The sequence below is a fragment of the Acinonyx jubatus genome, chromosome A2 (assembly GCF_027475565.1).
Source record: "Acinonyx jubatus isolate Ajub_Pintada_27869175 chromosome A2, VMU_Ajub_asm_v1.0, whole genome shotgun sequence".
Classification (NCBI taxonomy): domain Eukaryota; kingdom Metazoa; phylum Chordata; class Mammalia; order Carnivora; family Felidae; genus Acinonyx; species Acinonyx jubatus.
This window is the reverse complement of record NC_069383.1, coordinates 155,393,576-155,407,686: the sequence shown is the minus strand read 5'-3', so window position 1 is coordinate 155,407,686 and position 14,111 is coordinate 155,393,576. Positions and strand designations below refer to the sequence as shown.

The following is a 14,111-nucleotide window of genomic DNA, read 5'->3' as shown; positions in this document are numbered from 1 at the left end:
GCAAATACTTAAAAATGGAAATGTGAGTTTCAGAGATGGTCATCACAGGGAAATATGAGGGGCGGGGTGTGGGAAACAGCAGATTGCTGTTTCATCTAAGTTCATCCAATGATGAGTTTCTATCTGAAGTCAGACTTAAAACAGGAAGTCTTTTTAGCGCGCGCACACACACACACACACACACACACACACACACACCCACCCCCAAGACTGGGCAGCATCCTCCGTGGTTGGGCTTGCTGGTATCTTCACCATGAGAAACGGGCATCTAAGTTTGCTGCTGGGTAGGTAGAATTATAACAGTGGGGACAGGCCACGAAAGCTATCAGAGAACTCTATCCAGGCCGAGAATTTTCTCTGTTCCTTGCTTTATTCCTGGGTTTTGCTCTGTTTCTGATTTTTGCACTATCTTTGTAGGGGAGAGTGGGGAAGAAATTTTAAGAATGGTACTAGCTCAATTATATTAATGTCTCAAAGAAGAAATTTGGTGAAACTTATTTCTAGGGCAGACTGGGGGACTTATCAGAGCTTTTTCATTTTACAGCCTGTATTACACCAGGTTCTCTAGAGAAACAGAAACAGTAGTTTCCGTATGTGTATACAAGCATATGTACATATATGATAGAGATGTATATGTGTGTGTGTATATATATATATATATATAGAGAGAGAGAGAGAGATGAGAGAGAATGTGTTAGTTTAAGAAATTAGTTTAGGGGTGCCTGGGTGGCTCAGTCGGTTGAGTGTCCGACTTCGGCTCAGGTCATGACCTCACAGTCTGTGAGTTCGAGCCCCGCGTCGGGCTCTGGGCTGACCGCTCAGAGCCTGGAGCCTGCTTCGGATTCTGTGTCTCCCTCTCTCTCTGCCCCTCCCCCGTTCATGCTCTGTCTCTCTCTGTCTCAAAAATATATAAACGTTAAAAAATAATTAAAAAATAAAAGAAATTAGTTTATGAGATTTTTGAGGTTGGAAAGTCCAAAATCTGTAGGGCAGGTGGGAAACCTAGGGATGTTTCCAGAGATGTTGATGTTATATCTCAAGTCCAAAGTCAGTCTGGAAAAAGAATTCGCTCTTCCTGGTGGGGGGTGGTCAGCCTTTTTTTCTCGTAAGGTCTTCAACCGATGAGGCCCACCCAGATTATGAAGAGTAATCTACTTTATTTTTATTTTATTTTTAAATATAATTTATTGTCAAGTTAGCTAACATACAGGGTATACAGTGTGCTCTTGGCTTCAGGAGTAGATTCCCATGATTCATCGCTTACATACAACACCCAGTGCTCATCCCAAGTGCCCTCCTCAATGCCCATCACCCATTTTCCTTCCCTCCCTCCCCCCATCAACCCTCAGTTTGTTCTCTGTATTTAGGAGTCTCTTATGTTTGCCTCCCTCTTTGTTTGTAACTATTTTTCCCCTTCCCTTCTCCCTCTTAAGTTTCTCAAGATCCACATGAGTGAAAACATATGATATCTGTCTTTCTCTGACTGATTTCATTCAGCATAATACCCTCCAGTTCCATCCACGTTGCTGCAAATGGCAGGATTTCATTCTTTCTCATTGCCATGTAGTATTCCATCATATATATAAACCACAACTTCTTTATCCATTCACCAGTTGATGGACATTTAGGCTCTTGCCATAGTTTGGCTATTGTTGAAAGTGCTGCTATAAACATTGGGTACATGTGCTCCTATGAATCAGCACTCCTGTATCCTTTGGATAAATTCCTAGCAGTGCTATTGCTGGGTTGTAGGGTGATTCTATTTTTAATTTTTTGAGGAACCTCCACACTGTTTTCCAGAGTGGCTGCACCAGTTTGCATTCCCACCAACAGCGCAAGGGGGTTCCCGTTTCTCCACATCCTCACCAACACCTGTTGTTGCCTGAGTTGTTAATTTTAGCCACTCCAACCCATGTGAGGTGATATCTCAGTGTGGTTTTGATTTGTATTTCCCTGATGAGGGGTGACGTTGAGCATTTTTTTGTGTGTCGATTGGCCATCTGGATGTCTTCTTTGGAAGAGTGTCTTTTTATGTCTTCTGCCTATTCTTCACTGGGTTATTTGCTTTTAGGGTGTTGAACTTGGTAAGTTCTTTATAGATTTTGGATACTAACCCTTTATCCAATATGTCATTTGCAAATATCTTCTCCCATTTTGTTGGTTGCCTTTTAGTTTTGCTGATTGTTTCTTCATTGTGGTGAAGCTTTTTTTTTTTTTTTTTTATCTTGATGTGGTCCCAATAGTTCATTTTTTCTTTTATTTCCCTTTCCTTCTGAGACGTGTTGAGTAAGAAGTTGCTGTGGCTGAAGTCCAAGAGGTTGTTGCCTGTTTTCTCCTCTAGGGTTTTGATGGTTTTCAGTCTCACATTTAGGTCTTTCATCCATTTTGAGTTTATTTTTGTGTCTGGTGTGAGAAAGTGGTCCAGGTTCATTTGTCTGCATGTCGCTGTCCGGTTTTCCCAGCACCACTTGCTGAAGAGACTGTCTTTTTTCCATTGGATACTCTTTCCTGCGTTGTCAAAGATTAGTTGGCCATACATTTGTGGGTTCAGTTCTGGGTTCTCTATTCTGTTCCATTGGTCTATGTGTCTGTTTTTGTGCCAGGACCATACTGTCTTGATGATTACAGCCTTGTACTACAGGCTCAAGTCCTGGATTGTGATGCCTCCCGCTTTGGTTTTCTTTTTTCAACATTACTTTGGCTCTTTGGGGTCTTTTGTGGTCCCATACAAATTTTAGGATTGTTTGTTCTAGCTCTGAGAAGAATGCTGGTGCAATTTTGATTGGGATTGCATTGAATGTGTAGATTGTTTTGGGTAATATTGACATTTTAACAATATTTGTTCTTCCAACCCATGAGCATGGAATGTTTTTCCATTTCTTTGTGTCTTCAATTTCTTTCATAAGTATCCAGCATACAGATCTTTTACCTTTTTGGCTAGGTTTATTCCTAGGTATTTTATGGTTCTTGGTGCAGTTGTAAATGGGATTGATTCCTTGATTTCCCTTTCTGTTGCTTCATTATTGGTGTATAGGAATGCAACCGATTTCCGTACATTGATTTTATGTCCCGCGACTTTGCGGAATTCCTGTATCAGCTCTAGCAGTTTTTTTTTGGTGGAATCTTTCGAGTTTTCCATGTAGAGTATCATGTCATCTGCGAAAAGTGAAAGTTTGACTTCTTCTTTGCCAAGAGAGTAATCTGCTTTAATCAGAGTCTACTGATTTCACTGTTAATCTCATTAAAAACAAAACAAAACACCATCATAGCAGCATTATGCCTCCCGTGAATGGAAGGACAGACTCTAACAGGTGACCCAGTGATTGCCTGTAGGGTAGATTCCTTCGCACCTGCAGCCGTTTTCATACCACAAAGCCTGTCCAGTGACCCATCGCTCCTGGTACTGCACCTGGAGAGGCCTCTTAACCAGGAGACGGTGGCTCTACCTGACGGTGCCCTTAGTTGTCATTCCTCACCTGTCATCAGCTCCCCCCTCTCTTGACTCCAGGGCTCCCTGCCCTGCTGATACTGCTGTGAGCTAGGGCTCAGACTTGGGGCTGTCTGACGCCCAAACCCACGTTCTTCTCGTGTGCCCCAAAACATGTATGTCAAAGAGGGGACAGTGACCCTGGGAGAGAAATCCTCAGGGTAGATTTCTGCCATTGCCAGAGAACTAAGAACCTGGCCAATCTGAGGACTTTGTGCTTCAAGATTCACTCTCTCCACCGGGAAAGGTTGGAATTTCTACCTTGTGTCCCTGACGTCACCTGTGTATATTCTGTCCCCTTACCTATAGCACTGAGGCTCCACAAGGTCTATGTCTGTTAGTGACGGACTCCTCGGGGAGTCCAGGGAGACGGAAGGAAAGGGACTGGTCTTCAAAACTTCGTAAGTTACAAGAGCCTTGGGAGACCCATGGACTGTAGCATCAGAACCACCTCCCGGGAACAATGACCACGTGGACAAGGGTTGAAACTGCATCTCTGTTTTTTCTGTCCCAGGACTCTTGACACAGCTGCTGTTGCCACTGGGAGCTGCTGCCCGGAAGACTAGTGGTGAGTCTGCCCAGCCAGCCCCATGGGTAACATACACGGGGGAGTGCATGCTGGGGTCTGGGTCCCCTCACCGACAAGTGGGCAAAGGGGGGCATATTCTTCAAGTGAGGCTCTGGTCTTCTGGAGATAAGAGAAACCGTTTCTACCTCCACAAATGTCCAGAGTTTTCTGTTTTCTTCTTCCAATGGCAGCCATCCCTCTTGCTCCCCCGCCTCTCTTCCTCTGCTCCTCACCCCCAGCTGGCGGCTGGCTCCCTCCATTCCTTGAAGCTTCTGACTGTGGTCTCTGTCCTCTCACCCTTTGCACCCACAGACTGTGCACGGTGGTGCCCTCTGAACTCCAGATGTGTCAACGCCACGGCCTGTCGCTGCTCTCCGGGGTTCACTTCTTCATCCGGGGACGTCTTCACCAACCTCTTGGAGAATTGTGATGGTACAGGGGCCTGGGGGGGTGGTGGTGGGCGCATGGAGATGTTGGGGGAAGTGGTAGGGGGAAGATGTTCTCCTCCCTATGCCTCAGTTTGCTTGTCTGTAAATTGGGGATCATCGTTGTACCCACCCCACACGGATGGAGTGAGATTTAAAATCTGCCCGTGTGGAAAACCGATCAAGACGAGCATGGAGCGGACGGTGCAACACAAGCTCTTATCGTAGCTACTGCTGTTATTACTATGATCGTGCTCATTGCACAAGGAATAGGGGAGAAAGAATGGAAGCAACGGGAGGAAAGAAACACACGACTTGAAAGCCCAGGCTCTCCTCCTGGCGTGAGCTCACCGGGAGCTCCCGACCCCTCAAGGTCATGGAGGGGTCTCACTGTTCACAGCAGACCCATGAGGAAGCAGAGCTACTTGGTTTTTTAAATGATCAAATTTGGGGGGTGCTTGGTTAGCTTAGTCGGTTAAGCACCTGACTCTTGATCTCAGCTCTGGTCATGATCTCACAGTTTTTGAGGTTGAGCCCCACGTCAGGCACTGCACAGACAGCACAGAGTCCGTTTGGAATTCTCTCTTTCTCCCTCTTTCTCTGCACCTCCCTCCCTCGCGTGCCTGCCCGCTCTCTCTCTCTCAAAAATATGTAAACTTTAAATGATCAAATTTGGGCTTAGGGAGATTGAGGAACTTGTCCCAAAGTCCCGCAATTAGTAATATGATGTGAATGTTACGATAAAAATGAAGAAAAAGGAAATTATCCCCATTTTACACCGAGAAATACTCTTCATGTACCGAAATAGACTTAGAGGCATATTTTTTAAAAACGAAGGAAAATATTCCTAGCATGTTTGAAAAGATAAAAGAAAAAAAAACCTCTAAAATTTCCCAGTGGTCCGTGTAGTGCCCTTATGGGCGATTCTCTTGGTTTTCGTTGTTTTACATTTTCTTTGTCTTCCAAACGTCCGTGTGTCATTTAATATTTGGGGGAAAGTGAATTTCATCACGGAAAAAAAAGGTGGTAGGACTCCTGCCCAGCCGCCCCCTCCCGATGCCCAGAGAGGCGCCCCTCGCGCACCCCCTGTACGTCTGTGCGCGCGTCGCACGGAGACTGCGGCCCGGGTGAGCGCGGCCAGGGGGCCTGCGGCTGCTGTGGCTGGACCCCTGCTCCCTTCTGGGAGCACGTTTGCCGGTTGAGAGTTTTTCCTCGTCGTGTCTTCCCCTCCCGCGCGCCTCATTACCACCCATGCCCCGCTGGACCCCACCCCATCCCACGACCCCGGAGACGGGTGTCCAGCCATCGCCCCCACCTGAGAAGACAGGAGGGCGGTCCCATGGCCCAGACGGGGCCGTGCCTCTTGCCGCCTGCTGTCCCGTCCTGGGGCTGCCGCCTACAGCCTGGGCCCGGGGCCTCGGAAGGAAGTCCTCGAGTTCGGGTAGGAGACTCTGCTCTGGGGGAGACCAGCTGTCTGCCAGACCCCCACTCAGCACGAGGTCATGAGCCCTTGCAGGCTCTGAAAGTCTCTGGTCCCCCGATGGGAGTGTCCGGGACCCAACGTTCTGTCCCTGCCCTTTGATTCACCTGATCACGTTGTTGAGGCTGTCGATAGCTGACGGTGTCCAGCCTTGCTCTGTGGGTCCCCGAGCTGCTCCGAGGGGCCAGGGTCGTGGCCATCTTCCCCTCACGTTTAGAGAACAGGAAGAGCTAGGAGGCCAGGAACCCACCTTGCAATAACTCAGCTGTGAGCAACTTCTTGGTGCTTCCTCATTTCGTATCTGCGATAGGCTCTGATAAGAGTCACTTCCTCCAGGGTTGGCGGTAGTAAGACTCTTCCAGAGACACCCTGGGGCATCTTGAAAATGCCTGACACCAGAGACGGGGGAGTGGGGGATGGGCCCTGTGAGGTGTACTTGGGCCACTGTGAGTAATGGGAGGTGAAAGCTGTCAACGGGCAGGGGCTTTTAGCCTCAGGTGTGAGTGGTGAGTGTCACCCAGCCACGACTCCCCCCACTGTCAGCATTGAGAGTGGCCTCCAGTGCCACCATCCCTCTGACTGGAGCCCACCCCCAGCTTCCCGATGGTGCAAACGGTCTCAGAAGGGAGGGTCTGGAGCCCAAGTCAGGGCCTCCATCTGGCCCACGAGGCCCGCAGAGGGGGATGCAGACCTCCTTCTAGCCCCCGTCACGACACAGCAGAGTGTATGGATCTAGGTGCCGTCAGGCCCGGCCGGAGAGCAGAGGTGAGCAGATCAGTCGGCAGGCTTTCTAGAGCAGCTGGCTCCAGCTCAGTCCAACGAACTGTGAATTGAGTTCTCCCTGGGCCCCCACGGCAGAGGAGGGCTGGAGGCCACGGCCTCTGCCCTGTGGGAACTCACTCTTTTGGCTGGTGACCCTTTGTTCTCTTGTGTTCCAGACATCGATGAGTGTGGGCCACCCTTGCCAGTGTCCTGTGGAAAATTTGCAGACTGCCAGAACACAGAGGGGAGCTTCTACTGCAAATGCAGCCCCGGATACCTGCTTGCTTCTGGGGCAAAAGCGTTCCGGAATGAGAGTGAGAACACGTGTCAAGGCAAGAACCACCCCGCCCCTTCCGTCTCCCCGTCTACGAGGTTTGGGGTCACTGGTCTCACTTTCTCCACAGAACGTCCTACCTGGTCTCCTATGCCTTTCCAAACTCCAGGGCTCAAGGTACATCACACGCCCGCAGCATGTGTGTTCCAACACAATATCCACCTTCTTCACCGTCATCAAAGGCTGACGTGAAGAGTCCTTCCCCTACTGGAGCCCACATGCGCTTGGCCACACTGGGAGCCCTCCCAGACCCCCGGGTCATGAGAAACATGGGGGAGGGAGGTTTGAGGAGGGAGGATCCCATCTTCTCCAGCTGGCCCTGGCCCTGGCCAGCAGCCCTGCCCGGAGAAGACACCTTCTGGCTTCCCGGCTTGGGTTCTTGTCCGCTCAGCCTCCATCTGTTTTCCCGTGCAAGGCTCTGCCTGATTCTCCCCAAGAATTTCAACATATGGACAAACATCTGGGCCACCATGCTTTGCCCCTAGGACGCCTCCATGTGAATTAGAAAAGGCACCCCTGCTCGCTGAGGAGGGGATGGCGGGGCCTTCCAGATACTTCTATCCCAGGAAACAGCTGCAGGCAGGCCTCCAACACCCTCTCCTTCCCCCTGCAGACATAGACAGATGTCAGCGGAAACGCAGACTCTGTAAAGGCCGCAGCATCTGTATCAACACCCAGGGCAACTACACCTGTGGGTGCCCACCCGGCTTGGAGCTCAACCTGAGCGACCCAAACGTGTGCTCAGGTAGAGGCCCCGGAAGACCCTGTGAGGCTGCGCCGGAGCTGGGGCGGGGCCAAGGCGGACCCAGCAGCCCACGGAGCAGGGAGAAGAGCCTTGGGTTCCTGAAACACTAGGGCTTTGCTCTGCCCAAGGATCTGCCTCCCCAGAAGGCCCACCACAGAGCGGGGAGGTAGCAGGGCCTTCTGGGCCTGGGGTTCCCTTGTGGAGCCCCCTGCCTCTGTGAGCATCCCCTGGTCTCGCCCCTTCCTCCCCTGCCTCTTGGGAGCAGGGGGAGGGTGTTGCTTCCAGTTCCTGGCAAGGGAGCCTGGGCCAGAGCTGGGGAGGGAGTAGCTGAGAGTCCTTGGAAAGAAAGTCCGGTCCCCATGACTCAGTTTCCCCCCCGGTTTCACAGCCTGTAAACCGGGGACCATGGTCCCTGCCACGCCCATCTTGCAGGGAGGCCATCATAAGGTGCACTGAGATTGAGGTTGAAGGTCACCAGGGGGCAGCACGTGCAATAACAGCAGGGTCACTGATGCCGGGCAGTGAGAGGTGGGTGCAGCCAGTGGAGGGGACCCTGATCCTCTGGCTTTGTCCTCAGATGTGAATGAATGTACCTCGGGGCAAAACCCGTGCCACACCACCACCCACTGCCTCAACAACATTGGGAGCTATGAGTGCCGCTGCCTCCCTGGCTGGAAGCCCATTCCTGGGTCCCCCAATGGCCCAAACAACACCGTCTGTGAAGGTCCAGAGCTCAGATGCCACATCCTGGAGACCCACACTCAGAACAGCTGATTGCATGAGTATTCAGTGGCACCCACACCACCCAAGCAGAATGAATGCTGGCGGTGCCCTGCTGTGCCAAGCATTAATTCTCTTGAGGCTCGATGGGAAAAGATCTGGGGGGGGGGGGGGGACGGGGATCCGGGGGAAGGAGCCGGGGTACTGAGGAGCAGGCTCCTTGGAGATCCCAGGCGGCAGCTAATTACCAACTGGGACAAAGGTGTTTCAATAGTTCACAACCTGAACATCTGTACAGGGCTCACGTGCTATGTGTCAGGCCTCCCCACACTTCCCATAACTCCTGCGTCACCAGGATGTGGGGTCGGCAGGGGACGTCACCTCCAGCCAAGGTGGGAGGTACTAATATGGGGAAAGGGGGCGGGACACAGGAGGAGAAGGGCCCGAGTCCCATCTTTGTGTCCCCAGATGTGGACGAGTGCAGCTTCCGGCCGCCTGTGTGCCACAACTCCACCGTCTGCGTCAACACCGTGGGCTCATACAGGTGCCGCTGCCGCCGTGGCTGGGAGCTCAAACCCGGATTCCAGAATAAGCAAATGAACACCACCTGTCAAGGTACCCGGTCTGACCTGACCCCAGCCGCCATCCCAACACACACACAGACACTCTCACACCTAATAAATGGCTGTTTTATCGCCTGCAGAGATGTCCTTCCCTGCCTGGACCGAACCCCCTGGAATCAAGAGCCAGGTGGGTGGCCCCAGCAGGGACCAGGAGGCAGGAATCCCTCTGTGCCGCCCGCCTAATTCCCCCAGTTTCCCCAAGCTCCCCCCACCCCCACCCCAACACACATACGCGAGGCTCTCTGACCCGCCCCTTCTCCTCTCTTCCCAGAGACTCTCCAACTTCTTTAAAAAAGTCCAAGTTCTGCGCAGAGACTTCAAGCCGGCCTTGGCTCAGGACACCATCCAGGTAAGAGCACAACTCAGGAGAAGAAAGAGAACCTGGGCATCCCATAGAGGCCTGGGAGGAGGCTGCCCCACCACCATGACAGCTTCTCTGAGACCCCGCCCCTCCCACCGTGGGTGGGAGAGCAGACACGCCAGTATTCACACTGCTGGGCACCCACCTGCACCCACAAATGACTTTTCTTCTCACTGTTTCTGGACATTGGGCTTTATGTCATTCTTGGCATTTGTGAACAGGGTTGACCATGAGCGCTGGATTCCAGGGGCAAAGACCCAGGGAATCAGCCCCAGTACCACCTTTATCTACCAATCAGTTTCTAGGGGCTGTTCTCCGGGGCTGAGTGGGCAGGGTCTTCGTGGCTCACTGGCTCCATTCACTCATCCCCCCCCAGGGCCTCATAGAGGGGGTGGATGAGTTGTTGCAGACCCCGCCAGACCTGGAGGCGCTGCCCCGCTCAGAGCAGCACCGTGTGGCCACAAACCTGCTCGCTGGCCTGGAGGACGTCCTGAGAAACATAAGCCAGGCCCTGCCCAATGGGACATTGACCTTCAGTGCATCTGCAGGCACAGGCAAGTACTGGGATCTGACCCTGGCACCTGCCCTGCCCTTCCCCACCTCGTTTATCCCCCAGCCTCACTGGAGCCAGTGACGACGCTTGTATCTCAGTGTTACACTCCCTAAACCAATTAAAAGGTTGAAAAGAAACGAATAAAACTGTAAATCGTATACATTTTCATTGTAATATACATTATCAGCGGAGGAAATCATTCTAATGAAGAATTTAAGATACAAAATGGAAACATCTTCAAAAGAAGACAATTTATTAAATTTTTCAGAATGTAAATTTTGTATTATTTGATATTTAAGTTCATCACCACTTTATTACTTAATTTTATTTAGTTTTTAAGGTTTATTTACTTTTGGGAGCGAGAGAGACAGAGCTTGAGCGGGGAAGGGGCAGAGAGAGAGGGAGACACAGAATCTGAAGCAGGCTCCAGGCTCTGAACTGTCAGCACAGAGCCCAGTGGGGCTCGAACTCACTGACCACCTTTTGTGTAGCCATTCATTCACTGTTGGACATTTGGGTTGTTGACACCTTTTGACTATTTTGAATAGCGTTACTATGAATACTTCTGGATGAGTTTCTGCTTGAATAACTGTTTTCGGCTCAATGTATATAGACGTAGGGGTGGAATTTCTCAGCGATATGGTAACTCTGTGTTCCATTTTTTGAGGAATGACCAAACTAGTCTTCCAAAATGGCAGTGCCATTTTACATCCCCATTGGTAACACGCAATGGTTCCAATATCCATATTCTCAGCAACACTTGGTGCTTACATTTTGTTTTCTGATAGCAACTTCAGTGTATGTCAGGTAATATCTCATTGTGGGTTTGATTTGCATTTCCCAAGTGACTAATGATATTTAATACCTTTTCACATGATTGTTGAATATTTGTATATAATATATATATATGAACTTATATATGTATACATATATGTATACATATATATATATGAGCTTATATACTTTTTTTTTTGGAGACATCTATGCAAGTCCTTTGCCTATTTTTAAATCAGGTTGTTTGGCTTTTGGTTGTTGAGTTGGGAGAGTTCTTTATGTGTTCTAACAGTAGACTCTATGAGACATGTGATTTGCTAATTTTTTCTCCCATTCCACAGATTGTCTTTTTACTTTCACGAACAGATGCTTCTGTCGGATGAAATCTATTTTCTCTACTTTCTCTTTTTTTGCGTGTGCACTGGTGTCTTATCTGAGACTCCATTGCCAAATCCAAGGCTGTGAAGATTTACACCTGTGTTTCCTTCTAACGGTTCTAGTTTTAGCTCATAAATGTAGGTCTTTGTCCCATTTTGAGTTAATTTTTGTGTGTTGTGTGAGGTAGGGTCCCTTCTACTGCAAGTGGAGATCCAGATGTGCAAGCACCATTTGCTGAAGAGACTTTTCTTTTTCCATCGAATAGTCTTGGCATCCCTTGTTGAAGAAAATCAGTTGACCACAGATGTATGGGTTTATTTCTGGACTTTCAATTTTATTTTATAGGTCTGTATGTCTATCTTTGTGCTAGTACCCTACTGTTCTGATTACTATAGATTAGTAGTAAGTTTTGAAATCAGGAGGTGTAAGTACTCCAATTTTTTTTTTTTCGTTTTCAAGATTATTTTGGGTATTAGGGCCCCTTGCAATGTCCTATGAATGTTAGGATGCACTGTTCCATTTCTGAAAAAAAAAAAGGTGGCATTTTGGTATGGGTTGCATTGAATCTATAGATCTCTTGGGAAATATTGCCATGTTAACAATATTATGCCTTTTATTTTTTTATTATTTTAAAAGATATTTATGTAATTTGAGAGGGAGAGAATGGGAGAAAGAGAGAGATAATGAGACAGAGAGAGACAGAGAGAGACAGAGAGAGAGGGAGAGAGAGAAAGGGAGAGAAAGGCAGAGAGAGAGAGAGAATCACAAGCAGGTTCCACAACTCAGCACAGAGCCCAATGTGGGTTTCAATCTCACAAACTGTGAGATCACCATCTGAGCTAATATCAAGATGTTCAACTGACTGCGCCACTAAGGTGCCCCAATATTAAGCCTTTTAATCCACTAACATAGAATGTTTTCCTAGTTATTCAGGGTCTTTCATTTATTTCAAAAAATATTTTTGTACTTTTCTCTGATACAAGTCTTGAACCTCCTTGGGTAAATTTATTCCTAATATTTTGTTGAAGATTCTTTTACATCTATGTTCATAACAAATATTGGTCTATTGTTTTCTTTAATGGCTTTATCTGTTTGTTTTTTTTTAAATCAGAGTGATGGTGGCTTCATAACATTATTTAGGTAGTATTCCTTCCTCTTCCATTTTTGGATGAGTTTATAAAGGATTCTTGTTAATTCTTACTTAAATGGTTGGCAGAATTCACCGGTAAAGCCATCTGGTTGAGGCTTTTCATTTTGGGGAATTTTTGATTACTGATTTGTTCTTTTTGCCTGTTATAGGTCTGTTTGGACTTTAGTTATTTTTCAGTTACTTTTGTAGTTTGTGTGTCTCTAGGAATTTGTTAATTTCATCTAGGTTATCCAATTTGTTGGTGTATAGTTGCTCATAGAATTTTCTTACAATCCTTTATAAATTCAGTGTGTGTGTGTGTGTGTGTGTGTGTGTGTGTGTGTATGTAAACACACATATAAATGATAGTATTATTACAGCCTCTACAGCCACAAATACTATCCTAACTCCCTTAATAACTCTGACATCTCATAGACCTGTCCCTGAAGGTGCAAGAACAAGGAGACAGAAATGTCACCTTGAGTCTGAACCAGGCAAAGATGCTGCTGAGCTTGGATGAGGTGCATGAATCTAGTGACTCAGGTAAGGGCCGAGATGGGAGGTCACAAGACGCCCAAGGACGTGACACACGGGGACCTGAAGCTTACAGGGAGGTAGGGGGCAGAGTGGGGCCACTAAGGGTCCATCTGAGGAAGAAGGGGCGCTGGTGGGCACCCCGAGGTATCCACATTGGCCTGGTCCTGCAGGTCCTTCTGTGGTGGGCCTCGTCTCCACTCCAGGGATGAGCAAGTTACTGGCTGAGGCGCCCCTGGTCCTGGACCTTCAGCAGCAGGCAGTTCTGCGTGAACACAAGGAATTGCTGGGGGAGGTCTCCCCTGTCCTGCTCTCAGATGTCGTCTCTGCCTTTGTGAGCAACAAGGACACCCAGAACCTCGGCTCCCCCGTCACCTTCATCTTCTCCCACCACGTGAGTCCTGGTGGAATGGGGCTGTGGCTGGGCAAGGAACTGGTCTGGGTCCGGGGCTCAGCCTCACTGTCGAGATCACCCTTTGTGTCCTGGGGGCCTCCTCCGTGGGCACCTCCTTCCCCCAGGAAAGCCCTTTGCAAACCAGCTTTGGATAAGAGTCTCCAGCTCCCACCGACGCTCTCTTCCTACAGTCGGTGATGCCCGGGCCAACGCAGAAGGTGTTCTGTGTCTTCTGGGAGCACAGTCAGGATGGAGGCGGTCATTGGTCCACCACGGGCTGCAGGATGGTGGCCACCGGAGATGCCAACACCACCTGCCAGTGCTCCCACCTCAGCAGCTTTGCCGTCCTCATGGCCCACAGCCACGTGCAGGTGAGATCCCTGAGAGAGGCTGCTTTCCACGTCTATTGCTCTCGAACATGTTTCCCCACATGTAGGAGCTTAAAGCAACATAAATTTATGTCTTGTGGTTTCTGTGGGACGAGAATCGGGTGTAGTGTAGCTGAGTTGCCTGCTCTGGGTCTTACCAGGTTGAGACCATTGAGTCAGCCAAAGCTGCATTCTCCTCGGAGGCCTGGGGTCCTCCTGTGAGCTCCCTGGTTGCTGGCAGAATTCCATTCCTTGCAGTTGTAGGTCTGGGGTTCCACTTTCTTTCCGGCTGCGAGCAGGGGACCCTGCTCAGCTCCTAGGGGCTGCCTGTATTCCTTCTCTCTAGGCCCTCACACAGTGTATCAGCATTTCTGTCCAGAGGCCAGCAGGAGAAGCTCCCTCACCTCAAACGCCCTCAAACTTTGAATCCTTTTCTCTAGGAAGAGCCTAGAGCTTTGAGAGCTCACTGATTAGGC

At 49.3% G+C, this 14,111-nt stretch overlaps 1 protein-coding gene across 1 annotated transcript in view; it reads left to right on the top strand.

Annotated features, from left to right (window-relative positions):
* Window positions 1-209: 209 nt before the first annotated feature.
* ADGRE2 (adhesion G protein-coupled receptor E2) overlaps window positions 210-14,111 on the top strand; it is a 31,361-nt gene continuing 17,459 nt past the window's right edge. Inside the window, 13 exon segments of the mRNA XM_053219741.1 lie at window positions 210-284; window positions 4,002-4,055; window positions 4,368-4,487; window positions 6,899-7,054; window positions 7,670-7,801; window positions 8,379-8,525; window positions 8,990-9,136; window positions 9,225-9,271; window positions 9,416-9,493; window positions 9,882-10,059; window positions 12,775-12,882; window positions 13,047-13,267; window positions 13,459-13,638. Of these exon segments, the coding sequence (XP_053075716.1) occupies window positions 254-284; window positions 4,002-4,055; window positions 4,368-4,487; window positions 6,899-7,054; window positions 7,670-7,801; window positions 8,379-8,525; window positions 8,990-9,136; window positions 9,225-9,271; window positions 9,416-9,493; window positions 9,882-10,059; window positions 12,775-12,882; window positions 13,047-13,267; window positions 13,459-13,638 (1,599 nt within the window). The 5' untranslated portion in view covers window positions 210-253.